Source organism: Anabas testudineus, chromosome 1, assembly GCF_900324465.2.
Source record: "Anabas testudineus chromosome 1, fAnaTes1.2, whole genome shotgun sequence".
NCBI classification, from domain to species: domain Eukaryota; kingdom Metazoa; phylum Chordata; class Actinopteri; order Anabantiformes; family Anabantidae; genus Anabas; species Anabas testudineus.
The window spans coordinates 21,575,045-21,602,171 of NC_046610.1; the positions used below are offsets into that span (position 1 = coordinate 21,575,045).

The 27,127-nt window shown below is 42.2% G+C and overlaps 2 protein-coding genes across 3 annotated transcripts; one reads left to right on the forward strand and one right to left on the reverse strand.

Moving 5' to 3' along the window:
- Nucleotides 1-487: 487 nt before the first annotated feature.
- dok7 (docking protein 7) lies at nucleotides 488-17,650 on the forward strand. The gene is given in 14 exon segments (XM_033326050.1): nucleotides 488-577; nucleotides 672-717; nucleotides 1,603-1,691; nucleotides 2,058-2,208; nucleotides 3,911-4,111; nucleotides 8,486-8,577; nucleotides 8,579-8,606; nucleotides 10,267-10,374; nucleotides 10,921-11,801; nucleotides 14,582-14,653; nucleotides 14,822-14,867; nucleotides 15,193-15,345; nucleotides 15,514-15,732; nucleotides 16,458-17,650. Coding segments are annotated over 14 exon segments (2,277 nt in total). The 5' UTR covers nucleotides 488-523; the 3' UTR covers nucleotides 16,595-17,650.
- A 136-nt stretch (nucleotides 17,651-17,786) lies between these two features.
- On the reverse strand, nucleotides 17,787-25,485 carry lrpap1 (low density lipoprotein receptor-related protein associated protein 1). Of its 2 annotated transcripts, XM_026360024.1 has the most exons (9): nucleotides 25,206-25,485; nucleotides 24,412-24,556; nucleotides 22,342-22,472; nucleotides 22,147-22,267; nucleotides 20,793-20,948; nucleotides 19,873-19,955; nucleotides 19,195-19,371; nucleotides 18,730-18,802; nucleotides 17,787-18,632 (listed from the first exon to the last, which is right to left on the reverse strand). In XM_026360024.1, the coding sequence occupies exons 1-8, from the start codon at nucleotides 25,362-25,364 to the stop codon at nucleotides 18,734-18,736; spliced, it is 1,041 nt and encodes a 346-aa protein (XP_026215809.1). In that variant the 5' UTR covers nucleotides 25,365-25,485; the 3' UTR covers nucleotides 17,787-18,632; nucleotides 18,730-18,733. The 2 variants fall into 2 exon arrangements, with proteins under 2 accessions (XP_026215809.1, XP_026215808.1); XM_026360023.1 differs by having other exon boundaries at nucleotides 18,462-18,802.
- Nucleotides 25,486-27,127: the final 1,642 nt, after the last annotated feature.

Here is a 27,127-nt window from a genome sequence, read left to right on the forward strand (position 1 = left end):
GAGATCGAGGAAGAGAGTGAGAGATAGACGAGAGAGATGCGAGAGAGGGGAGAGGGAGAGAGAGGAGAGAGGGGAGAGAGAGAGAGGGAGAGGAGGGGAGAGGAGAGGAGAGAGAGGAGAGAGAGAGGCGAGAGAGGAGAGGAGGGGGAGGAGAGGGGAGAGAGAGAGGGGGAGAGAGGGAGAGAGAGAGAGGGAGAGAGAGAGGGGAGAGAGGGAGAGAGAGAGAGGGAAGAGAGGAGAGAGGGGAGAGAGAGAGAGAGAGAGAGAGGGAGAGAGAGAGAGGAGAGAGGGAGAGAGAGAGAGACAGAGAGAGAGAGGGAGAGAGGGAGAGAGAGAGGGAGGGGAGAGGGAGAGAGAGGAGAGGAGAGAGGAGGGAGGAGAGGGGAGAGAGAGAGAAGGAGAGGGAGGAGAGAGAGAGCAGTCTGAGTCGAAAGGTTATTTTGTAAAGTGACCCGGGGAGAGGCGGCGACACACACACACACACACACACACACACACAGCTGTTCAGGAACCATGACAGAAGATGACGGATACAGTTGTCGCGGAGGGACAAGTCAAGTTTAGAGATGGAAAAAAGGTTAATTCCCACTATTTCCTTCCTCTTTAACACGTTAAAACACATTTCCCAGTGAACTCTGTGACTGATTGTTCCTTTACCAACTTCTTCACAGTGGAAAACTCGCTGGGTCGTTCTTCGGAAGCCCTCTCCGGTCGCAGGTACGTGCCAGAGAACTGATTTAGAGCAGCGTTTAGTATGATTAACAGTTATTACTCGTCTTCACTTGTTGTTTCTACACATTTCAGTAATCGGCTCCTTCACCCGTACAGCTCAGCACTAATCCTCATGTGATTTTCTGCAGTGAGGTTCGTCGCAGCTCGTCCACCGGTGTCCTGGCTGTGCGCCACAGGAGCGCGTAAACAACGCGAGCGCGTCAAAATGTGGGAATGTTACGCAGCAGCTCAGCTCAGCTGATTGATTGAATTCATTTAATTGACCGGCATCGTGGTTAGAGGGTGCAGAAAAAAAAAAAACAAGAAAACACGGGTGCTACCTGCCCCCTTCAAATTAACAACGTGGACATGAAGTCCTGAGGGGTAGTGTGTCAGTTGTAGTTAAGGTTAATTAGGCCTGTTTGGAAGGCTTCTAACCCAGGACATGAGCGGTGACACTGCTTTAGATTTTCATCCCTACCAGTCTAAGTAAGTAATAAAGCTGCGTGTCCTAAAACTTGAGCAGTCTCACTTGACATGCAGTGAGGACAGACACTGAGCTTCTCCGCATACATAAACATATGGCTCAAGCTGTGTCCTTGTAGAAACTGGCCAGCCTGGTGGGAATAGGTTATAGTGTGTAGGTGTGTTAGTGTATTTGTGGCTTCACTTTCATCATCAGCTGTGCCAGTGGATCAGTTCATTGTTTTAGGGTGTGTTTTGACAGCTGTGCCACGCGCACAGACAGTCACACAGCAGGATGGCAAAAACGTGACAGTGTTGTTATTTCACATTCCTTTATTAATCACAAAATTGACTTTCAAGCCTGTCTGTTTTTAAAGATTGTTGCTCCGTGTGTGTGTGTGTGTGTGTTTCCTGTGTCTGCCTCAGACTGTCTGTCTCTGCTGGTGTACAAGGAAAAGAAGAAAGGGAAGGAAAAGAGCAACGGCCACAAGGAGAGGCTCAGTGTAACGTTGGAGGTACGTCCACCCAGGGAGGAGTGTAGCTGATCCAAACTGCTGGAAGATTTTTCTTAATGTCTCTTTAGTGGTATGGTATCACACACCTTGGGCTTGTATGTTCATGTGTGAGGTTTCATGTTAACATTAAACAATTAAGAGAGGTCTGAAAGCCGGAGCATAAGAAACTATTTCCAGAGAAAGTATCTCTACCCCTCTACCTCTCGTATTGGATGGATGATTGGACAGAATCATTAGAAGAGTTTAACTTAATGATAGTAAAGTAATTTGCTAATTGCATCTATTTCTATTGTCAAAACAGGAAAGAACAATGAATATGTTAGTAATGCAATCTAATTCTCTGTGTAATGTACTCTGCTTCTTAAGGGGATATGTGGTGTGGAGCCAGGACCCAGTTATGATGGAGTAGCCTACACCCTCTCCATCCTCTGCTTGGCACACACTCTGGTCCTGGGCTTCAACAGCCGAGATGCTCTGCAGGCCTGGGATGCCCGCATCTGCTATAGTCTTGGGGAAGGTCAGTGATTTGACCTTGTGTGGGTGACACAGGACTGAGTAGAAGAATGTACAGCTCAAGATCCTCACTAGAAGTTGCTACAACACTAGTCCCCTAATTTAAGGTGGCCTGTAATTAGACTCAAACACATTTGAGTTCGCAAAAGCATGTAAAGTAGATTTCTGGAGCAACATGAACAGAGGAGCCAAAGATCAACTTGTCTGGGGAAGTATGGTGGAGGTAGTGTCATGGTCTGGGTCAGTATGACTGTCACTTCAACTGGTTCTCCTGTACCTAATGATGATATTACCATAGACAGTATGATTGATGATATGACGTTTTAGAGGTATTACGTGCTTAGATTAAAGCCAATTGGATAGTTCTTCACAGTGAAGATAAAGAAGTGAAGTTGTGTTATGAATTCAACTTAGTATTCCTTTCACTTACTGAAGGCAAAAATGCCCCTGAAACAAGCAACAAAAGAAAGCCACATGGTGGATCCAGACTTCAGGCACTTGCTGACTGCATTGTGAATATGAATGTATGTGGAGCATTGTGTTGCTCAGTCCAATCAAGAAATAACGGCAGAAAGGTAGAATTACACCGACACATGCAACCTTTTGTCCATCACTCTTTGTAAACAACGTTCCTTTAATTTGTGTGGAAAAGGGTAAAGAAAGGTTGGTCGTAAGAAATGCAGGAGAAAACTGAATCCCATTTTATATGTGTGAAAGGTTCGAGACAGAGTCGCACCTCATCCACTTATTTTAAAGACTTAGAATCATGCAGGAACTGTTGGGGTCATTTTTAGTGTAGTATTTTGTAGCATTTTATTATTGTTCCCACCTGTGGTCCTTAGAAACTTCCCGTGCTTTTGTTAGGAGCTTGTTACCGCTGTCGTTTCTGCAAGAGAGTATGGATTTATTTCTCCACACCATTGGAAAAATAAACCCCGACTTTCTATTCTAGGGTTAAAATGGTGCACTTAGAAATTCAAACTTGGAACGATCACAAAAAACTTTTTTAACTTTGTCCAAGCTTTTCAGTGGGTCTCAATGAGAAACGTTCTCCCTGCCATCATGAATTTTAATGACACGTTTAAACAGCAGCAGACAGATTTTTAACTGCACTTCACAGCCAGACAGTGAGTTAAATTGACATTCCTCCTGCTCCCAGAATATCACCTGCAGAATATTTTCGAGCCTCTTAATCATATTATCTACAAGCATTCTGCTCCTCCATCACTGTGAGAATGTCACATATTTATCTTTCGTATAACCCCCACCCCTGACCCCCACCCACAATCCGTTTTCACAACTGTCTGCACGAGTGCTTTTTGGATTTTCATTTTTCATCTTAATGAGACTGTTAATGCAAAGTCAATGTTTCAATTTAAGGATCTGACGCTAATGTTTGTGTATGTGACGCTGTACAGTATGTGTGTGGCTACGAGAGGCAGTGACAGACCTTCACACTGTGTAAGTGTCATCTGAGTGAACTGAGCGATAGCAAATTGTGCCCAGCAGAGCTTAAAGAAGTGCTTAATCGTTATTACTGCAGGCTTCACTTACACGTGCGCGTGTGTGTGTTCGTGTGCCTGCGTGTGATGTTCTCTCCTTAATCGTTGTGTGATCGATGTGGCTTATTATGAATTCTTCTTTTTAATTATCTTTAAGCCGGGGCTCCTTACGCTTTGTGTTCTCTCCTCTTTCCCCTCCTTTAGTCCACAGGTTCAGTGTCAGTGTTGAACCAGGTACCAAACTGGAAAGTGGCCCCGCCTCCCTCCACCTGTGCAACAATCAATTGGTTCTCACCAGAGGCCTGCCTCCCGCCATCGCTGGCCACTGGAAGTTGTCGACGTTACGTCGATATGGCGCTGTGCCAAATGGCTTCGTGTTCGAGGGAGGGACTCGCTGTGGATACTGTAAGTAACTGGAGGATTGAGATTTTTTTTTTTTTATCCATGTGAATTTAGACACTGGGGCCTAAAGTGAAAAAGGTAACACTTTAACACCACAACTGAAAAACACATGTACAGTACAGCTGTAATTATGTTTCGCTGTCTTTTATAAGGGTAAATAGCAAAGCCTAGATCATATAAGATCACAGATACTTTACATTTTACATAATGGGTGTTACATAAATGTGTGTATATGGACTCGAAAATATTGAGAAACGTGAATAAAATGTAGTAATCTAGTATAATGGACACAGTAGTTAACCGAGTTAACTCTGAAAATAGTTTCTAGTAGTCTAGAATTCCCTTCTTTTTGACACACTGTAAGGTGTTCTCATCCACTCTGGATTCAAAGCTGTGTTTCAGGAAATAATAATCAATAAATAGCCAAACGTGTCCTGGTGCTTACAGGTAATAGATCTGTCATTTTACACTAACTGGGCTTTACTGCAGGTGTTTGCAAAGGAACTTTATCCATGTAAGAAATGACGTTCTATGTAAAGCACAGTATGAACCACACTAAACGGGCCGGCCATCAAGTGAAGTAGGTGTATTTGCATGGTTGCCAGGGTTTAGGTATCCTTTGAATGTCCAGTTGATGTGGGCATGAATGTGAAGAATGACAAGCAGTTTTATGTTTCTGGGTGGAGATGTGTGTGTGAGACACAAAGAGTGGAGGAAAGGTGTCTAATAGGACATTGGTTAAAGTGCTGTAACTGGCCAACAGCTGCTGGCACTGTTTCTGATTTCATTCCCAAACCTGGAAATATACTTTAGCCTCGCAGTAATTCTGTTTTGGATGTTTATAAAGAGAAAGCTTTTGAGTTCCTGTATGAATTTATGTGACATCTGTTTGTGTGTGTGGATGTGCGCAAGCAGACTCATGGCTCCTACAGGAATAACCATGCGGCCAAGAGTCTCTCGTTTCAGTGTTCTGATGAACAACATCTATAAATACCAGACTCCCCCTGTAGCGGACAGTCAGCCAATCACAGTCTACTCCTTTACCTCATCTACAAATTACCCAGCAGCCACAGGGACAGTAGAGAGAGGCCCACTTGACGTGGCTAAGGAAACCGAGAGTGACAGAAAGAGGGAGATGTGAGAGTTAAATTGGCAAGTGACATTCTTTGCATTGCTGCAAGGTAAAGCAGAGTGTAAGTTTACATTTTCTCATGTCTGTGTGTATTCGCTGAGCACATGTGACACATGCCAACACTGCACAGTCATTTTGTTGTCTGCTTTCAACCATACAAGCAGACTTTCTTTTTGCTTACAGTTGTTTACCCCTTAAACATTACCTAAACATTTCTTTGTGATAACATGATGCATTGCAATTATTATTATAATTAACTCCTAATCATACACAAACTCTTTTTCCTGTTGCTGGGCACGCAGCATGTTGTTTTGCAGGTGACCAGTTCAACAACAAAAACACATTAATAAATGACATTTATTCAAATATATATATATATATATAATATAGCTTTTCCTCTGCACTACTGCTTTATGTTGGGCCGTGTTAGTTTCTTTATAATGGACGTTTTGCTTAGTTAATAATATCACATGTTCAACAAGGAAACACAAGTCAATAGTAACAGTTGCATTTACGCATTTACGAGTCAAATTGGCAGGTGCTTTTATGCAAAGCGACATACAAGTGAGGTACAAGGCAAAGTATCTAAGTCAAGGAGAAGAACTTTAAAGTGCTCCAGGAGGAACCGTCTCTGTTTAATGAGGTGTAAGTGTAGGATTTTTTTCTTAAATCTAAGTACAGAGAAAGTTGTGGAAGAGTTCTGTTTTCAGCAGGTTTTTGAAAATTGGAAGTGAGACTGCTGAGCGTGCAAAGGTGGGTTGTTCCAAAAAGTTTTGCCTGGGATGTGTTGAGGTGAGGTGAGGTGAGGTGAGGTGAGGGGACCACAGGATGTTGTTCGCTTTCAGAGCGCAGTGGACGGGAGGGATTGTTGACCAGGATGAGGACGTTCACGTAGGCAGGTGCAGTTGAGTTGACCACTTTGTAGGATAGGGTCAGGGTCATGAACCTGATGCGGGCAGCTTCAGGAAGCCAGTGCAGAGATCTGAAAAGTGGAAAAGTGAAAACTGATTGAAAACGATTAAATTAAAATTGAGACGTGCTGCTGTATATTGGATCATATGGAGGGGTTTGATGGTGCATGTTGGTAATAGTGCCAGAGCCTCTTTAAGTGAATATCACATTTCCATGGTCAATTAACTTTAATCATTAACCATATTTATCTGGCTCAGTTAAAGAAAACACTAAATGTTGGAACATGCTAGTTTTGCCATATAATACCTGTAACCATCCATTTTTCTTTAACCAGCTTATTCTTCTAGTCATCTGAGGTTTGGAGAGAGTCCAGGAATAGTTTAGCACTTGTGAGCTAATGTTTGAGTGATCAGTGCAAAGATGTGTAAACGGTGCAGAATAATTACAAAAGCAGAGACAAACAGTTCTTAATTAGTTTGGACTTTTTGGACACGACACTTTGAACTAATATCTTTGACTGTAGAATAACTCTTTTACCCCCTGAGCTCTCTAATATTCTCTGAGTCCTTTTTGCTCAAACAAGTCAGTATCAGCAGGTCTCAGTCATCTAACACTGCTGTATAAAAAGATTTTACCCTTCACTGCTGCAGCTGTACTTTGAAAGTCAGCTGCGCCTGGGACGATTGGGACGATTCGACTTCTGGCTGCAGAATTGAAGACGTTCGCCACAGTGACATCTCGATCCTTTTTACTGCCATGGACACACACACAAACACACATACTCACAGTGCCTGACAGCCAGCCAACCAGTCCTTTGGGACAGTGGGCCGCCTCAATGTGTAAAGCCTTTTGGCAGCAATCAGATGAGCTGGGGTCTTCATGGATGTCTGTTAGACGTGGACCTTTGCTTGTGCAGTCACATGCTCGCACTGTGCAGCACTGTGAATCAGTATAGACTGATATCAGAAGTCCAGCTTCCACTCCATGTGATAATGAGGCCACTGTGTTCTGTAGTCGATGACGTTTGGAGCCGAGTCTGTGTCTTAGCTGGATGAATATTCTCTGGCTTATCAGGTCTGCACGTGTTCAAGTCTACCCTACACCACACACAAGACCCAAAAACACAGTCAAGACAGTGAGGTGTAAAAATAAAGAAATGCAAACATAACTGCAGCAGATGCAGCTTATTTATTCCTGACAGATTTCGATAGTATTCTCTGTAGAATACGTTATGATTTAAATTCCCACACAGCCTCAACTTTTCTGTTTGTCTGGTTTACATGTAATGTCTGTTCTTTTTCACACGGACATGCCAATGATTACATTACAATTTATAATTGTATCCAAAGCTGCTACCAGCAAAAAACCCTGAGTTTAGTTTGCAGACTGAAGAACCACCGCTTCATGTTTCACAACAGTCGTCTTAAGAAGCAAGGTACGGTTTCACCTGACAGTCTTACATTGATGTTGTATTTTCATACTCCATCTCCTCTTGTTGTGAAACTCTGGGGAGTCGATAAGTAGCTCAAGCAAACAAAACACTATACACAGTAGTTAATGAAGCTAATAGACTTCAATTATATTTAATTGTCAGTGATTAATTAGGCTAGTTAGTCTTCACAGTTAAAATTTAAAGATCCACTGTCACGGTGTTCTGATTGCACATTTAAATGGATGAATACTATATATATATACTATACTATATATAAAATGCATAAATAATAGAATAATTAAAGTAAGTAAAATGTTATTAAAGTTTATTAAGTTATATGAAACAAATGTGTTGACTCTGACACATATTAATAACTGCTAAATACTAAATGTAGAGTCGTTCAATAAAAGAAAACTAACTTGGTGTGCTCCTTGGAAATTACATTTAACCTAAGAAACGTAGCCGACCGCCATAGCTCCGGAGTGAAATGTTTTCCAACTAGTTTCTGCTCAGCTCTTCTGATCTTTTATTAACAACAACCGCATAATTCCACGAGAACAAAGATTTTCTTTCTTTGCCTCAATCCCTGAGTGAGGGCTTACTCCACTTTGTAGCTGTCTTTTCAGCGTCTCAGTGATATTAGATTTTGATGTTTGGCAGTGTGGAGCTTGAATTGAGAGAGTTTTTATGTAACCTTTAGAAGAACAGCCTTGACTTTACAACAGCTCTCTGGACCTCACTGAATATTGTTTGGCCTTGTTCAAAAATGGTATTTAACACTGTTTCTTCATTAACTGCTGCTGTCATTTGCCACTCTGGTAACTTTACTACTAGTAGTAGAACTGATTATTGTAGTTTTTCTAATTATTTGAGTCATTGATTACATACGTTTGTCTTTTAGGGGCTGGTGTTTTCTTCTTGTCCTGCTCAGAAGGAGAGCAAATCAGTTTCCTGTTTGACTGCATTGTCAGGGGCATCACTCCGAGCAGGGCCTTGCATGGGCCTACGACCTTCCCTGCCAGGTGAGCACATACCTATCTAGGTTATAAACACTGTTTTCTGAAAAGAAACTATTTGCCATGTAGCCATGTGACCGCGTGACTTCCATTATCAAGATTTACTACCTGTTTAGTGTGCATGTCAGCGAATGTGTCAGGCGCCATGCGAACGGAAACACCACATGCTTAAAGCCCAGGGGGGGTCACCATATGGTTTAAGGGGTCACGCCTTTGTGTGTGACTTCATGCTATTGTAACACACTGCTAATTGCACAGGCATTTCTGCGCCTGCAAATATAGAGGCAGAAAGTTGTGAAAAGGAAATAGCTGTACAGTGCAGACACCAAGGGTGTGACAAGTGTACATGCACACACCACTGTGGGAATGTTCTTACACTGTGTTTACACACGTGTCGTATTGTGCTGATGTCCATCCTCATAAAACAAAGCAAAGCAAAGCAGAGTTTAATACATGATGGATGTACTGCACGTGCATCCTCGTGCACAAACAAACACGTAAATAAATAGCTCCACGGTGACACCAGAGGACTCTGCTGGTGCAATATGGAATTCAGCTGTAAGCACGTAAGGTTTCTGTTTAAACTCGGCATTGCTTAACGCATTGGCTGTAACCCTGAGGCCCAACAAACGACCTCAATGCATTTCCATTCACATTAAACATTATCGAGAACAGTTTTTGGAATTCCACGTTGACACAGTAGCACTAAAATACCTACAGGGCTGGATAGGACAGACGCATACACAGTAGACGCATAGGTGGAGGAGAGTGCAACATTTATTCTATCTGTGTCAGCCCGCCTCGCTTTTGGGGCCCTCTGTAACCGTACGACATTCAGTGCTGTGAAGCAGTTATAATTAGCATCGACTAGCAACGTTAGCACATGTTAACTGACACCCTCATAGTGTAGTGAAGAAACCTGGCATCTGCACGTTAACACTAGCTGTTGCAGTCCAGAGGCAGTGATCCAGGGGTTGGGTTGCTGACACCAATACACACAAACACCCTGTTCCACTGCAACGCGCTGGCACACAAGCCCACAGTATGTATATTTAGCAGGCATTAAGTGTGTAATTGGCAGGGTTTTACACTAAATTGATGCTTCAACAGATAGTCGAAGCACCTATAACCTCCTCTGGGAGATGTTAGATTTACAAGCCAGTGTAACGGTTGTGTAACACATTCACACACACAGGCTTTTAAAGAGAAGGCAGATGCACACAGTAGCCTTTGCAACCTCTGCTTTAATATTTTTAATTGTATTCAATCTAAAACTGTTTTGTAGTGTGGTTTAGTGAGATGTGTATTTCTAAGAGGCATTCTAGCCACTGTTTTATTCTTTTTTCCTATTGTCTAATCTATTATCAAATCTATTTTAAAAGGTGGGTGGGCGGCCGGAAAAAACTCTCCTGGGGAATTCAATATTCATCACATTAATGATATATGTTATGTAATTGTGTTTTGTGTTATATACCTCTGCAGTGTAAACAGAATAGTTCAAGATTTATTACAATGAAAATGTGTAGTCATTGGACGATGGGTTGAGAGGCGCTGTTCTGTGCTTTACTGTGATATTTCATCTGTTTAATTCCTTCGCTCTCTTTGCTCACTTATGACAGCTGCGTCCTCTCTGCGTGCTTGTGTGTATCATATGTATAAACCGCAGATCCCAATGCTGACCCAGCTTTAGCAGAAGAACGAATCAGCCAGGAGGCGTCAGAGCTGGAGAAAAGACTCAGCATGTTGTCTCAGTGCAGCCTGGCCAGCAGCACAGGTACATTACTCTGTGAACCTCACCTCAGCTTATGTAATAGTAACCAACACCTCGCTCATGAGCACTCTGCAGTGTACAGAGGGTGCAGCCCTCAGATGAGGTTTTAGGCTTTGCTATAAATCATAATTTTCTTACTCATCATTGCCTGTGTGCTCCGGCTGGCTGGTCTTCTGGCCACACGAGGACTTAATCTCTGGTCTATATTTAGGGGGCCATTCTGGGAAACTTCTTGTGATGTAGTCAGATGTCCCATGACTAATTTCTGCTGACTACCTCTGAAGCGCTCAGAGTTTATTTGTGCATAGAAATGTCTGAAGATGACTTGAACCGTTGCAAAAGGGATAGATTTGAAATTGAAAAAGATTTTTTTCAGGGGGAGTCATAATATTTTGGACCCAGAGTCAAACTTAAGGCACAATTATTTATTAGATGTATACTGCGGTGTGACATTTTAATGTATGCGTGTTCAACTCAGTGCAGATTGATAAATAAATCACACAGTGAGCTTTTAATAACTACAGTATCTCATCCTCATCTCATCTTCAGCTTCCACCTACAGCTGCTGCACATCTGTTGCTGGGGACGACCGCAGCAGCATCTCCAGTTCATCCTCCAGCCAATCAGAAGCAAGCTACGGAACCAGACTTCCTTTCTGGATGGATCCATTGGCTAGATCGCATCTCTCCAATGAGACTGCATCGAGCTCCTCCACACTGAAGGCTTTGACTGGTTCGGACGACCAGCTTTGTGCTGCTGGTGGTCCTGGGACTCTTCGGTCCTCTGCCCACATCTGTCCTCGTGGTCTCCATGACAGCGGGCGGCAGAGCTCGTTAGACAGTGGGATTGGGATAGCGACAGGCAGCCAGTCATCTTACTCAGGAAGCGTCTCCTCGTATACGGGGAGCCTGGACACGACCAGCCAGGGAGGAGGAGAGGAATTTGGCTCTGTGGCCAGCCTACCTGCTCCTTCTATTTCCTCACCCCCTTCTGTTCCTCCCCCCTCTTCTCCTCCCCCTCCTCCCCCCCTTCCGTTGAATCCAGAGCCCAGTTCTGCTACCTCCTCCTCCTGCACTTGTACCTCCAGATGTAGTTCTTGTGCATCTCGCAGACACAGTGATGACTACCAGATCCCCAACTTGCTTAGACTGCGGTATGACACGCCCAAGAGTCTGCTCCAGACCCAGTCCCCGAGGGATCCTTCAGCCCAAGGAGGCCCACTCTCTTACCAGCTGGAGAAGAACAGCAGGTGCAGTGGAGAAGGAGGCCATAGTCAGGGACAAGGGTTGAGCAACAGCCCCACAGGTCTGAGGGCTCAGCATCAGGCTGTGATGCAGCGCTCTCTCTCCTGGGACAGTGAGAGGGTGCCCTCTGTGGACGGCGAGAGGAGGTCCACACCCAGACCACTGCTGGCACACGGAGAAACACAGGTAGTGGCAGTCTCACGCTGTTTCAGTACGTCAATAAACCGTAAAGTAAAGCTTTTCTACATAACTGGTATTCTCAGGGCGCACACACACTCACACACTGATGGCAGAGCTACTATGCAGCTGACCTGACTCACCGGGGGCAACTTGGGGTTTAGTATCTTGCCCAAGGACACTTCGGCATGTGACTACCCATGATTAGTAGTCTGCTCTACCTCCTGAGCCACAGCCGCCCCGAGTCCATACATGTAGAATATAACACTTGAGAGAGTGTCTGGAGATGATATGAAGTGAACTTAAAAGTTACTCTCAAATTACAGATGTATCATATGTTTTACACATGCTCTGTTAGTGGGAACAGAGAAAATATACTTAATGAAGCATTTGTAGAAGACTAGACTACTGTATGATCACCCTGCAGAGGTTTAGGGAATAAGATAATAATTTAATACAGTACAAGAACATTTTATGTCATTAGTCAACACTACAGAGAAATTCTTCCTGTACCCTTTGGGAACTTTTCTTTCTGTCCTAACATTTGCATTAAGTAATGAAGTGAAAATCTTTGCAAACCATCAAGCTCATCACTAACTCCAGCTCTTGGGTTTTCTCTCGCACAAGATAATCTCTCTTTAATGTGCTTGTTTGCATTTAAACCCACTGTGTTTTTTTTTTTTTATTGCTGTGCTAATAAACGGGATCTTATGTAACCATCCCCTGTGCTAACAAGCTGGGATCAGTTCCTGGGTAGAATCCTGGTTTGGATGTTGGGTTAGAACAAGTGATATGATGAGGTTACCAAGTCGCCACCTGCTGTGACAGATGTTTTGCTGTTTTTTGGGTCAGGGCACCACAGTGAGACCCTGCTGTGTGTTTCAGGTCTAGTTCTAGTATGCTGGAGTAAATCACGTGCCTTTCTTTGCTCACACTAAGCAACAAATATAAACAGATGAGACCCAGCTCATATGTTTTTGTTGTACTAGATTTAGGAGATACCACTGGGGACAGGTGGTACTGTGCTGTTTGCACTAAGCAATTGCATTAAGCTTTAATTTCAGAGTTTCTGTCAAATATCAAATAGAGCACCGTGGGAATACTGTTCACAAATACTGAAAGCAGTTAAGATTATAAAATAATAGAAACACATTGTCAGTCTTTACATTCTGCATTGAGTATATTCATCATCTCCCAAAATACGAGTGGAGCTTGCAGCGTTTGCTTTTTGTTGACGCTTTCACAATGTGGATTCACGGCTGAGGTAATGTCTGAGGCCACAGGTTAAAGTGTCAATAGCAGAACGCTGCATATTAAGTGTCTTTCAGTCTTCGCAAGAATCTACTTTTCTCATGCACTTTTTCTTCTTCGTGGCCTCTTTAACTTTTGCCCTCGCTGTGTTACATATTTTTGCAGCGTCTCCGACTGACGCGCCAGCAGGTCAAGCAGCAATTATCTGGCCTCTTCACATTCACAGGCCCACTTGCTATTCAACCTAATGACTCACTTGAGTACCCGTCTTTGTAACTGAGATATACAGTAGTGAGTGCCTCAAAGACTTGTGCAGCAGTTGAGAACACGGCAAAACGCTGAGCAGCGTTTGCCACCGGAGCAGAAACACAGACACTGATACCTACTCTTTTCTCTATGAGACCTGCTGTTGTGTGATTCTGAGGATCAGCAGCACCGAAGCTTTTGTTAACCTTTGTTAGTTTGCTATGAAAGATCACAAAACAGTTCATATTGTACTACAGAGCACTGTGGTGGCTTCCCTCCTGCACTCACAGCGTGCCTCCTCTGTCTCACCAATAAGGGCAGTTGAGTCTCCGGTCCAAGTAACTTTGGACATCTGTGGTCTGAAAGCCATGGGGTGCGGAAACATGGTGAGAAGGCAGAAGTGACTGTGAATCGAGGCCAGGTCCTTCTCACTGTGAGGTGGCAGAACCACCTGCTGAGCAGCTAAAACGCCACTATAGGAAAACAATAATTAAAAGAAATGAGGGTGTGTGTTTTAATTAAATGTCTGTCTAGAGCCGGTTTTGTTTTCCCCTTGATGCTTTTGCCTGAAAACTCAAAAAACCTATCAGAAGACACTTCTCCAATTAATTTTCTGACGAGTTGTGAAAAGCGCTTCCCCCCTTTTGTGATCAAATTATCATCAGAGCAGGAGAGGAATCAGCATGTCTTGTGATTTCTGACAGCTTGTGTAGGAGTGTGTGTGTGTGTGTTCCTTACGCAGCCCGTGTATAAGTGTAGAAAGGAAGAGAGCTAACGGGGGGCTGAGAAAGTTAATGAGAAGTGATGAAACCGACAGAAACCCTCAGAGAGGAGAATCCTGTCGTCGGAAACGATAAAAAAAAGAGTTTCCTTTATTCATCATATCTTCGCTCTGTGGTGTCAGCGGTTCAGTGTGGGGCCGAACTACACACCCTTCATGTCGGGTAATGAGACGATGCGTGATCACACAAGTTGTATTATGTCATTTGGAACAAACTGTGTGACAGGTAATATTTCTGAAGCTGTGCCGTGAGCTGCAGGAGAAAACCGCACCACGCTGTCGGAGATCCATCATGTATGAACCAGTCGTCTGTTTGTCTGCCACCTCTAAAGATGTCTGCTCTGTCCTCTCTGCTCTGTATCCCCATCTTTTCTTCACATCATGCCCTCACACTGCCCTCCTTTGTCCTCCTTTGTCCTCAACTACCTCGTTTATCACCAGTTTTCCTTTAAGCCAGGATCCATATTTAACATTGCAGCACCATAACTTTATCTTTCGTCTCCTCACCCAGTGGAGTCATGATTTGGTCAACTACATTTCACCAGAGAAGTGGCAGTCAGCGAAGAACAAATGCCTTACACAGGTAACCTGTTATCGGTCTGTTTTAGCTTGTGCCAGTCAGGAGTCATAAAAAAAGAACTATTATAGGTCCAGAACAAAAATTCTCTTGTACTCACCTCTTGTGGTCACAGTGGCTACCTACTTCTTCACAAAACCTTTCAAATAGTCTTTTTGTCATCTTATTTTCTAGGTTGCCAGTTCACCATCAGGCCTTTCACCGTCTGCAGATAAACAAGGTGTGCTTGTGAATGGTGGATAAGAACTAACAGTAAATAACAGCCCAACAAACGTAATCATAACATCTAACTGAAGTATCAAGTGCGACTAGAACTATGTCATACACGTGTCATATTTCTGGAATAACTTCAGTCTTATTCGCTAATAATACTTAGATTTACTTCACAGTCCAGTGTAATAGAATATTTAAACAGTAAAGTTTTACTTACATACTAGGTACATTTATAATTAGATAGTTATTAGATCTACTAGTAATTGTATCTAATGTGTTTCTGGCATTGTGTGAATAAAACAACCACTAATGTGCTAACTTTTTGTTCCCAGAGGCTCCTCTCTGTGTGAGAGAGGAACCAGAGGACAGTGGGGTTGTTGGGAATAAGTTGGCAGCTCTGAAGAGGTTGTTGCCCTCTCGACCACCCTCTGCTCCTCCACCTCTACCTGTCACACTGAGCACGTTTAGGCCCACGTCAGCCTATGGTAAGAGAATTACACTATTTCTGATTAATTACATGTCATGACTGATGTTTTCCAGGTACTGTGTTTTTTTAAAGGTGACATACTGGTGACATGGTGGCATGTTATTGTGGTGGTTCAGGATCATCGTATCAGCCATTTAACAGTTCTCCTTTTGCATTGTTTCTTCAGGTGTGTCCCAGCCTCCTCGTGAAGCTCCTCTGTCCCTGGACACTAGGCTCCACTGTGGCAGCTCTGTTAATTATGTCAACGTCCCCATTAGCCCCCTGCCGGCTACAACTAACAGGGAGCTCCTCTACACAGAACTGAACCTCAAGGAGCCCAGCTCGGTTCCAGTCTTCAGCGTGCACAGTGCTGTCAGAGGTAACACTTTGCAGCTCTGCAGACCCAGTAAGAACACAAAGCCTTAAATGGCCATTTTAGATTTCTATTTGTCTGTTCCTCCTGCTGCCTCTGTTTGCGTCCTCTGTGGGGACGGGTTTATGTCTGCATCCCATAGACCTAAAACTGTGTACATCTACAGTGTGATGAGGGGGGGATACTGAAAAGTATTTGATTTGTATGTGCACAGATATTTCCAAATGACCAACTGTCAACCCCCAGATAAGAGTATAATTTTATTTATGTTTCTGCTTGTATTTGTCTTTGGCCTTAAAAAAAGTGAAAATGTTTTTATTTGCAACAACTAAGTACAGAACCAATTTTACCCCCTAACAAATGGGGAGAGACATATATTCATGAAAAATGGGAGTGTAATATTCCACTTTATCACTATCAAAACCTAATACACTTTTATTAGATGTGAAAATTAAGCGATTAAATGCAGTGACAGAGCATTAAAATGCTCAATTGTGAATGAAAGACATCTTTAGTAATTTAATGCATTTTTTCATATCACAGATAAAATGAATGCTTTAGGCACATATTAACAGATGTATTAAAATGTGATGTATATGCACTTGTAGTAGGATAGAGTCATTAGAACAACAGTGACAGTGACTTTGTGTTACACAGCATGTTTCTTCCTGACAATGTCAAGTTGAAAACCACATCAATACTGTGGAAACTCAAACGTTTTCTTATCTCCCCCCTTTTACCACTAATTTCCCGACCAGAAGAGGGCTCCATCAGGTACGCCCACCTCGACATGGCTGCCATGGAAACGGCTCAGAGAGTGGGGGCGGAGCATGTTCAGGGCAGGGAGGACAGACTGACTCAGCTGGAGAGCAGGCGGCGAGAGCCACCACACTGACTCTGCAACGCCCAGCTCGATGACACTTCAAAAGTTCTCACAGCCAGTTCTCTGCATCATCAAGAAGAAAGTGAAAAGCTCAAATAGAGTCGATCATTATACTTTGTGTTAGTGTGCAGAAACTCTAGCAAACAATCCATTCCAGTTAGAGCAAAAGGAGAATCACAACTGTCTGGTAGTCTGTTATGCAGCTGGGTGTGTTGTGTGTATTTATTATTTTGTAATTTTAGTGTAGAAATTATAATTTTTACCAGTTTGGAGTTATAGATAAAATTATAGGTCTGGGAGAGGATAAGGGACGTTATCAAAATGTAGTTTAAGTTCAGACTTTTTTATCAGAATCTGTCTTTATTCTCCGAGTCTGAATTCTGAGACAGACTTAAACAGGGCACAACACCCCTGTTCAAGTTGAGCTGGTTTTATCAGCTATAATTTAAAGGTTTTGTTCAGCCGACTCCTCTGACTCCTCCCAAATTGCAATGTAACAGTGTGTGGTGCTGACCATAACAGCCGTTGTCAGGGAAGTTAGCAGGAAATTTTTGTAATAGGGGGATTTTTTTTAAATCTGTTAGTGACTAATATCTCTACAGTACCTTGTTAAATTACTGGGCTGCTGAAGCCCTTTAAAGAAAGTTAAAGTCAGACCTCGAACTGTCCCTAATCCTCTTTTGCAAATAGGAGATACAAACTGCAAATTGGCCTGACACCATGGTATGATTTGATAAGATGTATTTCTATTTCTTTTCAGTTCTTCTTAGATTTACTTATTTAATTTCCGTTTGGCTGTAGCTGTATTTGTTTGTAGCCGTCTAGCTGAAAGCTTACCTACAACCATTGTTGTGATTTATAATATTTGTTTCAGGTTTAGAGGAGAATACATTACGATCGCACTGACACTCTGCAGTTGACTACAAGTCCCAGGTTGCTTGGCTATCATTCCACATCACAACTTAAAAGAATCTGGTTTAAATCAGAAGCTTTGAATTATATGTCAGGTGCAAATTACATTAATCCAGGCCCATGTGTCCCAAGCAGGACACGACTGAGTAATCAGCCACCCAGCAGCATTATTCATCACGGTAATCAACGTCTCTGCTTCTGGCCTGTGAGAGGGCAGGAGCTGATGAATGGAAAAGTGCTGTGTGTGTTCCTATTTCTCATCTCCCTCTTGATATCATCAGGACACATTGTCCAATATTTGAGGCTAATTTATTTTTATGGTCTCACTTTCCCATCAGTGTCTCTGAGGAGGCAAAAATTGATGCAAGGATAAATCAGAAAAGGTTTCACCAAGAGCCTCCCATTAATGTCACTGGAAGCACTGCTTTTCTCTACAGGATGTGTAAATATTTAAAATAGCTTTTATTTATGGCAAGACGATATGAATGATATGAAACTATATTTTTAAAGTATTTCTACATTGCTGGCTACTCTATCATTGGATATTAAAGATTGCTGTTTCAGTGCTTCTTACATGAATCTGCAAATCATTCTTCATGATCTATTGATTAGACAATACATCAGTAAACTAAGGTGAGATACTACAGCAGTAGAAGGGTTATGTGATGTAGGATTTATTATTTGCACAGCTAATGACAGACAAGTGTGGACAAACTTTCAGCCCACCAATGTGTGGATGTCCCTACAGGAGGTCCCTGTTCCCAGGGACCAGAAATATTAGCCCTCAGCTGCTAAATGACATCATCTGGTTGAGAGTGGCTCAATTGCTGCTGCCCATCCCTCAACAATGTCCTTCATAAAATTTGGCTCCTTTGAACTTCTGCCACATTTTCAGCTAGACATTTCTTTCCCACCCAGCTGTCATTAGTTGAACGGACCGCTGTTGCTACAGAGTAGAAGACTAGGATGTCAACTATTTCATTTTATCTGTACTTTGAACATCAGTTATTATCACAATAAGTAGCTGATTTATAGGAAATCTCTCACATGCACAGTATGTACACATCACTCCATTCATTTAGCAAAATCAACAGCTCATAACACTAGAAAAGTAGAAAAATGAATATGTAAAACACAGATTATTTTTACAATAGATGTGAGGGAATGGGGGTGGTTGTGTGTGGTTGAACAGGAAGTAATTTCAGTTCATTTAGCCCTCACTGAGTAACCATCAGCCTCTCAGAGCTCATTGTGCTGGAGTCCCTGACGAGAGATCTTGTTGGACAAGTCCTGCAAATGTTTCTTCATCTGGGGGGGAAAAATATCACATTATAAAAACTACCAAAACTTTTATCTAACATACAAAAGAAGACAGAGATGTGATTTAACTGCAGACAAATCTATCTGTTCATCTATTTGACAGTGAGATGCTGACACGAAATGCAGAGAGAAACCTGTTACAACAGGAATGGTGAGGTGCTGTTAACCTTTGACCCCTTGACATGTAGTAAATGCAAGGTATGGAGTAGTAGAAAAAGGAAATACTTAAAGTAACTTAAAGTAATAAAGTAGTAATACCTCAAAATACTTAAGTATTAAATTAAGTGAATGTACTTCCCACCACTTTCAGATATCACTGTGGTGTCTGATGGCACAATGTGGGGAAAAAAGCTAATGGAGAACGTTTACCCTCTCCTTACCTTGTAGCCCATGTCCCTGGTCTTCTCAGACAGTGTGTTGTACTTTTCCTGGTTCCTCTTGATGTGTTCTTTGTCCCCTAAAGCCTCCACATGTTGCAGCTTCTGGTGTGACAGCTCCAGCTGCTCCTGGTAATGGGTGTGCTTCTCCACTTTGGTCTCAAAGTGATGCAGCTCCTCCTAAATGAACAAGAAGAGGAGAGGGTAGCGAACACAAAGGGTTCACCTTACTTTACCTGCACAGCTGCACAGCGGAGCTCATATGCATCTCAGGCAGTGACTACAGAGGGAAGTGTCACACTGAAAATTCCAGTTAAATGTTTCTCTGTGATGCTTGAAGCCAGATATCATTAAAAACATTGAAATTTAAATTGAGATATTCACTGCATTCATATGCTCGTGGGACAAAGGGTGAAAGGAGCACAATGAGAGACAGGTGAGTGGAATACTTGTGCATTTGAAATGTGTAATGCATAAAATGTGATCGTAATAAGGTACTCTCTCTGCTTTATGGCTCACCATGCATAAGTAGTACTTAACTACCAAGTAAACTACAAAAGTTAATGCTGCTGTTACCAAAAGAGTACTTCATTAAAAAGTTTCTGAGAGTTGAACTGTCTACAAACAGATCGGTGAAAGCTGGAGTGTCCAAGAAACTGTCAGGAGAAATGTAAGCGCTACCTTGAGAGAGTCCAGCTCGTCTTTGCTCAGGTTGGCTCTCTTGGCAGCCTCCCACAACTCGATCACACGGGGCTCCCGAAACTCTACAGAGGAGGAACAGACAAAGAGAAAGATGAAGAGGTAAACAGTCCGAAGAGTCTTTTGAGTCTCACCAATCTTTGCACACTCAGGAGTCACAGCAGATGTTTTAGAAGACGGAGCTGCAACAATGAGCTACCCTGGTTACTCTGTCATTTGGTATACACACACAGTATGAAACAGACAAAAACTACCTGCATTCACAACTCAGCTTGAGGTGCTGTCACCCCTTAACATTATAAAACTGCATGAATACCAGACAGAGGAAAGAGAGAAGGAGCTTAAGACTTGTTTTGCACTATAGGAGGCTGTCTGGGGAGGATGAGCGCAAGTGGTTGAGTGAGAAACAACCTGAAGGCAAAGAAGGAGAGAGGTAATGAAGCTGGTATACAACAGCAGAACAAAGCTCTGTGGCTGACTCCGACTGAAACCAGCAGTACACTTGTCCGAAAGCAGATGAATATGAGACATAAAAAGAGTTTACAAGAAACTGTAATGACGAAAGAGTAATGAATGTTTTCTCTGATTTAAATAGCACAAGGACAAGCTGGTTTACGTATGTCCCTGGATAGATGCAGCTTTGGGAGCTGCTTTAAATAACCTCTCTGAAAGCCTTTACATCCTTTTCACTTTAGAGACATTTTCAATTTGAAGTAAAAGCATAAAACACTGTACATTAAGCTGTAGTGTCTACACTCATCAACTATACCACTGCTGAGAGGGAAAGTGTTATTGAGATTGCAAATCCCAGTGATTAAGTTGATAAAATAAATGCAAAGTGAGAATGGAATGGAGAAAGAGACTAGATACACATTTGCATTTGTGTGTGTTGTCTCCCTCACCACTGTCTTCAGTGAAGCCCTCGTGGCTGAGCTTACGGAGACGCTCAAAGCCCTGGTTGAGGTCTTTCATTTTCTGCTTGAGCTCTGTGTGCTTCTGGTGCAGAACGTGCTCTTTGGCATCGCCCTCCAGGGGAGAGATCACATTCTTGTGTATTTCTGTTGATAAGACGAAGGAAAAGAAAGGGAGGAGAGAAGGGGGTGGAGGCAAAGGAAGAGGAGAATGGAGGAAATGAGGCAGGGATGAGACAAGAAAAGACACAAACATTGTAAGGAAAAAGAAAAGAATGAGAGAAAAGAAGGAGGAAATTAAAGTGATAAAAAACACAAAGAGTGGCATTTAATAAAGAGAGTTTAGTAGCAACCATAAAATAACCTGTAAACATTTTACGACATTTCATAGGACTGGCTTTCTCTTAGTATATCACATTTATTATTGCCAAGAACCTTGAGTAGTCTGCGAGCCGAGTCTAACCAGAGAAGTTGTCAGTGTGGTTTTGGCCAACTGGACAGAGCTACAGTGACTCAGTGAAAAAGATTGACATTTTGGTCTAAAGAAAAAAAAAGAAAAAAGAAAAAACAAGGCGAATTGAAGAGGAAGTTCGATGAATGGTGGATGGAGGAGGAGGTGGCGCTGTGGAGGTGCACGGAGACTACCCTCAAGTCAACCTGTGACTGGCTCAGTATTTAAATGTATCAGACAAGCAGAAAAATACCCCCGGCTTGTTTTCACAGAAATATTGCGCTCTAGAACGCTTACAGAAAAGTTCTTGCACAAAACAGCTGCCAAGTGTCGCTCGCGTCCAAAAGAGATGAGCCTGTCCTCCCCGTGTCTTTCTGAAACACAGAGGGGCCTGTCAGCTCGGCTTAAAACTCACAGCTTGATGTGATGTGACAAGCTCTGATAGAGCACAGAGCAGTGGGTGGCAACATGTGCAGTCTGATACCTGCCACCCACATACATGACCGACTAAAGACATGTATGTGAAGACTGAAGACTGAACAAACGGACTGAGTGCCTTTCAGACCTACGTACTTTTGGATGATTGACCTATGTATTTTTTTATGCATAAATTTGTTTTGGAAACTTCTCTAACAGCTTAAAAACATTAATTTTCATTTCTCAGCAACATGTATTGTGGAAAACATGAAAAGAGCGAAGGACAGTTGAGAACTCAGAAAGTGTGCACAGATTGCCACAAGAGATTCCAAACAACAAGAACACAGCGGTAGAGAGGGGAACGAGCTCCTAAAGGCTCATAAACATGGCCTCAGACAACACCAATAAAACTAAACACAGGTGGTATAACACTCCTGCTCAGCATGAGAGCAGGAGGAGTGATTTCATGCAGCTCACCCTCGGTCCTGCTGATTGTATCCATGAGAATATTGTACTCGTGGATCTTGTCTTTATGGTGCTGAAACTCTCTCTTCAGACTCAGCAACTCCTCATTAGAGAACTTCCCTGAGCTCTTGGCCTGGTGGGATAAGAGGCGTCAGAGACAGGAGTTTTTTCACATCCTCCTTCCTTTACACAGAAATTCAAACACACCTTGTTCCAGAGTTTATCCAGACGGGGATCATCAAAAGCGTCTCCTTCTTTTGTGTCATGATCCTTCAAGGAGTTGCTCTCCAGTGGTCGTGTGTCCCTTTTCCCATCCATTCCATACTTGGCCAGGATCACTGTGTTATATAAGACATAGACCTTTTACTGATGCTGCAATAATTTATCCAGGCATGAGCCTGTACGGGGGAAACAACTGTGGCTGTTTGACTCCCAAGAGAATTTAAAGCGACTAAGACAAATATATAGTTTTCATTTCAACAAGCGTGTAAGATAGGATTTCACATCAAAAATTACCCAGAAGTACACAACCCTTGACAGCAACACATTAATTCCAAAGTCACCACTTGAGAACAGCAAAGGGAGCAGCCTCCCTAATAAGCTGCTGAAAATAAACTGAGCAGGCAGAGTACAAGTATTTAGTCGGAGAACTTGACAAGAGCTTATCAAAACAAACCATCTTCACTTTTTTCTTGACGTAAGTAGCACACTGTGGGTGATCTGGATGTGCTCATTGTCATGCTGCTTCTAACCTGAAATGCTTTTTAAAGATCAGAGTGAGAGAGGAAGCAAATGCGCTCTCTTAACGGAACAACCTTCCTCAACCCTAAACTGTGCAGACAAAGTAATGAAAGACTGATAAAATGACTCTCGATGCAGCCAAACACTGCTAGCATACAAATGTTTGTTTTCTGGGATGATAACATGTATTTGGTGTTTATGTAAGCTAATTTGTTAACATTTGGCAGTTATGTGGAAAGGAATTATGTATTATCAGTGTAGTACAGTCAGAGTTGGACTTGGCCCTAAAGAGGGAAGTCGTTATTCTGCTCCAGTAAACTCGTTACAGCAGCTGATTCAGCACCATCTCAAAATTGTAGTAACCTATCAATGTCACTTATTAACTACTGATACTTCATTAGAAGAGTGTCATGACTATCTCTGTGGTACTGCTGGCCTCATATAGTTTAGTTACAGCTGATTCCAGTGCTAACAGTATAATAAACTTACATTCCCAGATCAATCAATGTACAATAAGCAAAGTGTCAGGATTTGTGTCTCGGCGTGACGTACCAAGTGCATCAGGGAGAAGTGCTATGAAAAGAAAAAAAAAAACCTGAGCCCAATTATAATGGCTCATTGAGAAGGGCACGATTCACTGGGGAGGTGGCTTAATGTCCTCCTTAAAGATTTATCTTTAGCCTTCAGGAGCAGAAACTGAGTCTGCTGCCCTGCCTGAAGTTGGAAGGTCACTCTACCATTGGGGAGTAAGGATAGAGTGGAGTTCAGGCTGAGGGTGGGGGGGGCTGCTGCCTGTGCTGCCACAGGGGGGAAACTGTCCACTAGCTTCTAGTAGCAGAATGCTAATGAACTGGTGTGTATAGCTGGGTCATTGGCTGCAGGTCCTGAGGTGAATACCCTGTCACACAGTTAATTCCCAGCTCTAGGGTTTGCTCAGACCACACTAAAGTCAGTCTGTCTGAACGGTACATACATTGTTCTTAAATCCCACTGAATACTCCATGCAAATGGTACATACAGAGTATATATGGCAGACCCTTAATTTAATAATAACTCAATATAACTATACTATATAATATAACTATAATAACTTCATGTTAATTGGTTAATATTTAAAAGCCATATGTGAAAGTTTTTTGACATATGTCTTGTTTAAGTTTTTGCCTGGTCCAGAACACAATATTCTGTGGGTTCAGTATGTGATCCTGTTCTAGTGTTATTTACCCTGACATAATGATTATTGCATTAAATCTCAGACATTTGGATGGAGACAGGGACGACATACATAATTAAACTTAGCCTTACTTTTTGCTCAATCGATCATTACACCATTGGCTTTAAAAAGCAACACTAATGAAGTTTCACACTTGAAAGATTATACACTCGACCTAACCTTTATACTCTCCACAGGCTCAAGCGTCTGAGCACAGTGTGCAAGACACCATGTCATTAAAACATCTTGTTTTGATGTAGTCACACTTTAAGTTAAATTAGGACAAAATGAGGACACAGTTCAGTGATCAGAGACTGTCTCACCATTGAAGTTTCGTCTGAGCTGAGCTTCTTTCTCCCCGTTTTCATCAAACCCCTCGGCTTTCAACTTCTTCCACTGCATCTCATCTTTTTCCTGGATCTTCAGGTCACTGTGCAGCTCAGCAAGACGCACCGGGGACAACTGCATCTGTCAAACCAAATAACAGCTATTAGTGTTGTAACTTGTCTAGACGTTCTTCCTTTGGCTGGGGATTGACTGATAGGTACATAACGGACTTGTTCAAAGGCCCAGAGCTGTACACACTATATTCCCAGGAAGTTTGATTGTCTAGCTCCTGGGCTGAAAAACTAAACTCAATCAATGCCTTTACAACTGATATGTTAACTATGTTCATAGTTGATGTATGCTAATGTTGACTAATTAACTACATGAATTAATTCGTCAGCTGTTCATCAGGTTGTTTATACTGTGGAGGTGGTACTTCTGGTTCACCTGCGCCTCCAAAACTCCTCCAGATGATGTCATTTCCACACTGTATCACCTGGAGGAGTTTCTGCAGCTAAAAGCACAGTAAAATTTCAACACAGAGCAGGAAGAGTGAAGTTTAGAAACATTCAGATAAATGTACTCCTCATACTAGAACCATAGGAGGCAAACTGAAGCTGAATCTTACATCACGGCCCAATCTTAGGGTGAGGCTAATACATTATTCTCAACGTAAACAGTGGTGAGACACCATATGATGATATATTGAATTGTATTCTGTTGGATTCATTGCCCCCACATGCCACATGTGTAGACAGGAGCATCCTCTGCCGGGTCTCTACCCACTCACCCGCTTGGCTTTCTCCCACACCTGGTTCAGCTTCGCTATCCTGAACTCCACCGTCTGTCCATCACTGTCGCTCGGTTTGGCCTCGTTCATTTCACGGGTGTATTTCCCCGCCATTACACCCACACCGAGACACAGAGCGACGAAACACTGCAGCTTCATTTTTCATACAATGAACGAGAGAAAGCGTCGGGGAAATACTGGTTAGGCAACAAATTTTAGACGGAAAACAATGCTAGTGCTTCTGTTATTACAGCTAACTGAAGCACCCCAAGTCATGTGGTCAAACTGGGAGGGCAGCTGCTGAGGCATGCTGGGATATGTAGTTTCACGGCACAGTTATTTTAATATCAGGCCAGCGGCACTAACCGGTTTTGAACTACAATTCCTGTAATGCACCACCTCATCGTTACCTAGTAACAAATGCTGCACCCTCCGAACAAATAGAAATCCTCCACGCGTTCACGTGTTACTGTGTGTTTAGTGGTTTAACAAAGTTCAACATGATGCTGTTTCTGAACTTTATTCTACTATCAGTTCTTCACTCTTATTAGATTTTAGGCCCAGTGAACACATGGCACTGAAAACAAATCCCATCAGTCAAAGAACACTCTTATAGGCCACTTCTTTCTGCTGGTTTCTCCATCAGAGCTTTTGTTTGATATGTATTTGTATTGATAAGTTTTATATTCTCTTCTTCTCTTCGTCTGGCTTTGTTGTTAGTCCATGTATATATTGCTATAAAATATAACAGCGTGAGTTAACAAAGCTGATTCTATTCTAAATTTAATATTTACACACACACGCACACACATTTCTACGATTGAACAGTTGATATTGTTCCTCACATAGTCACGCTGTCCCAGTTTATTGGATTTAGCTGGACACCGAATGAGAACATTTTAGTATCGAGCTGCTGAACCTTCAGAAATTGTTTCAAGGCTACAGCATTCATGCCAGTACACCACAATAACTAAACTGAATTTGATTATGCTATATTAAACCTGGGAGAAAATGGGGATTACGAGACAGACAGACAGTCAGACAGACTGGCATTATATCCCCCCTCACGCTGATAATGTTGTTTTAGAACTTTAGTGGCAATAAATCTCATTCTCAACGTAAATTGAATTGAAGTGGGAGAGAATGAATAATAGACATGTGGTTGATTGCAATGCAGCAATTCAAGGTACAAATCACATCCTTTTTTTAGAATAGATTGAAATCAGCATTCAACCATTTGTCAAAAAACAAAACCAAAACATGCACACACACACACACACACACACACACACACACACACACACACACACACACACACACACACACACACACACACACACAAAACAAAACAATAGAACAATAGTACAGTAGAAATCTATAAATAATGGTTTGACTTTAAGTTAAATTGTTTAAATGTAGCAATCTCTTCAAGGTAGAAGTCAGTTTAATCAATTAAAAATAAGTGGATTTTTATTTAATTATTGTAAAATTTGGAGACAATTAAATACAAAAAAATTATATAATCCAGAATTTCTATGGATTTATTGTAACGTGTAGCAGTTATTTATTTTAAATTGCTATTGACCATATATTTACTCATATATGTCATAACTGGTTATTACTATTGTGTTATACACTGTATTGTAGATTGTACACTATATTTGTGGTGTCTGTAGCCATGTACACACTTTGTTATCGTCCTTGGAGAGAGGTGAATAAGCTGTTCTACGGACTGAGACAAGATGTAGATGCCTGCTGCCTCCTGCATTGATCCTTCCACAGGAGTAACTGAGATCAGACAATTCCAACTTAACAAATATAAAGGAGTTCATTACCCCACTGAGTGGTGAGTATTCATTCAAGAAACTACTTCAAAAATACAGTGATTGATACCACGGTGGCTTTACCTTGATTGTATTGTC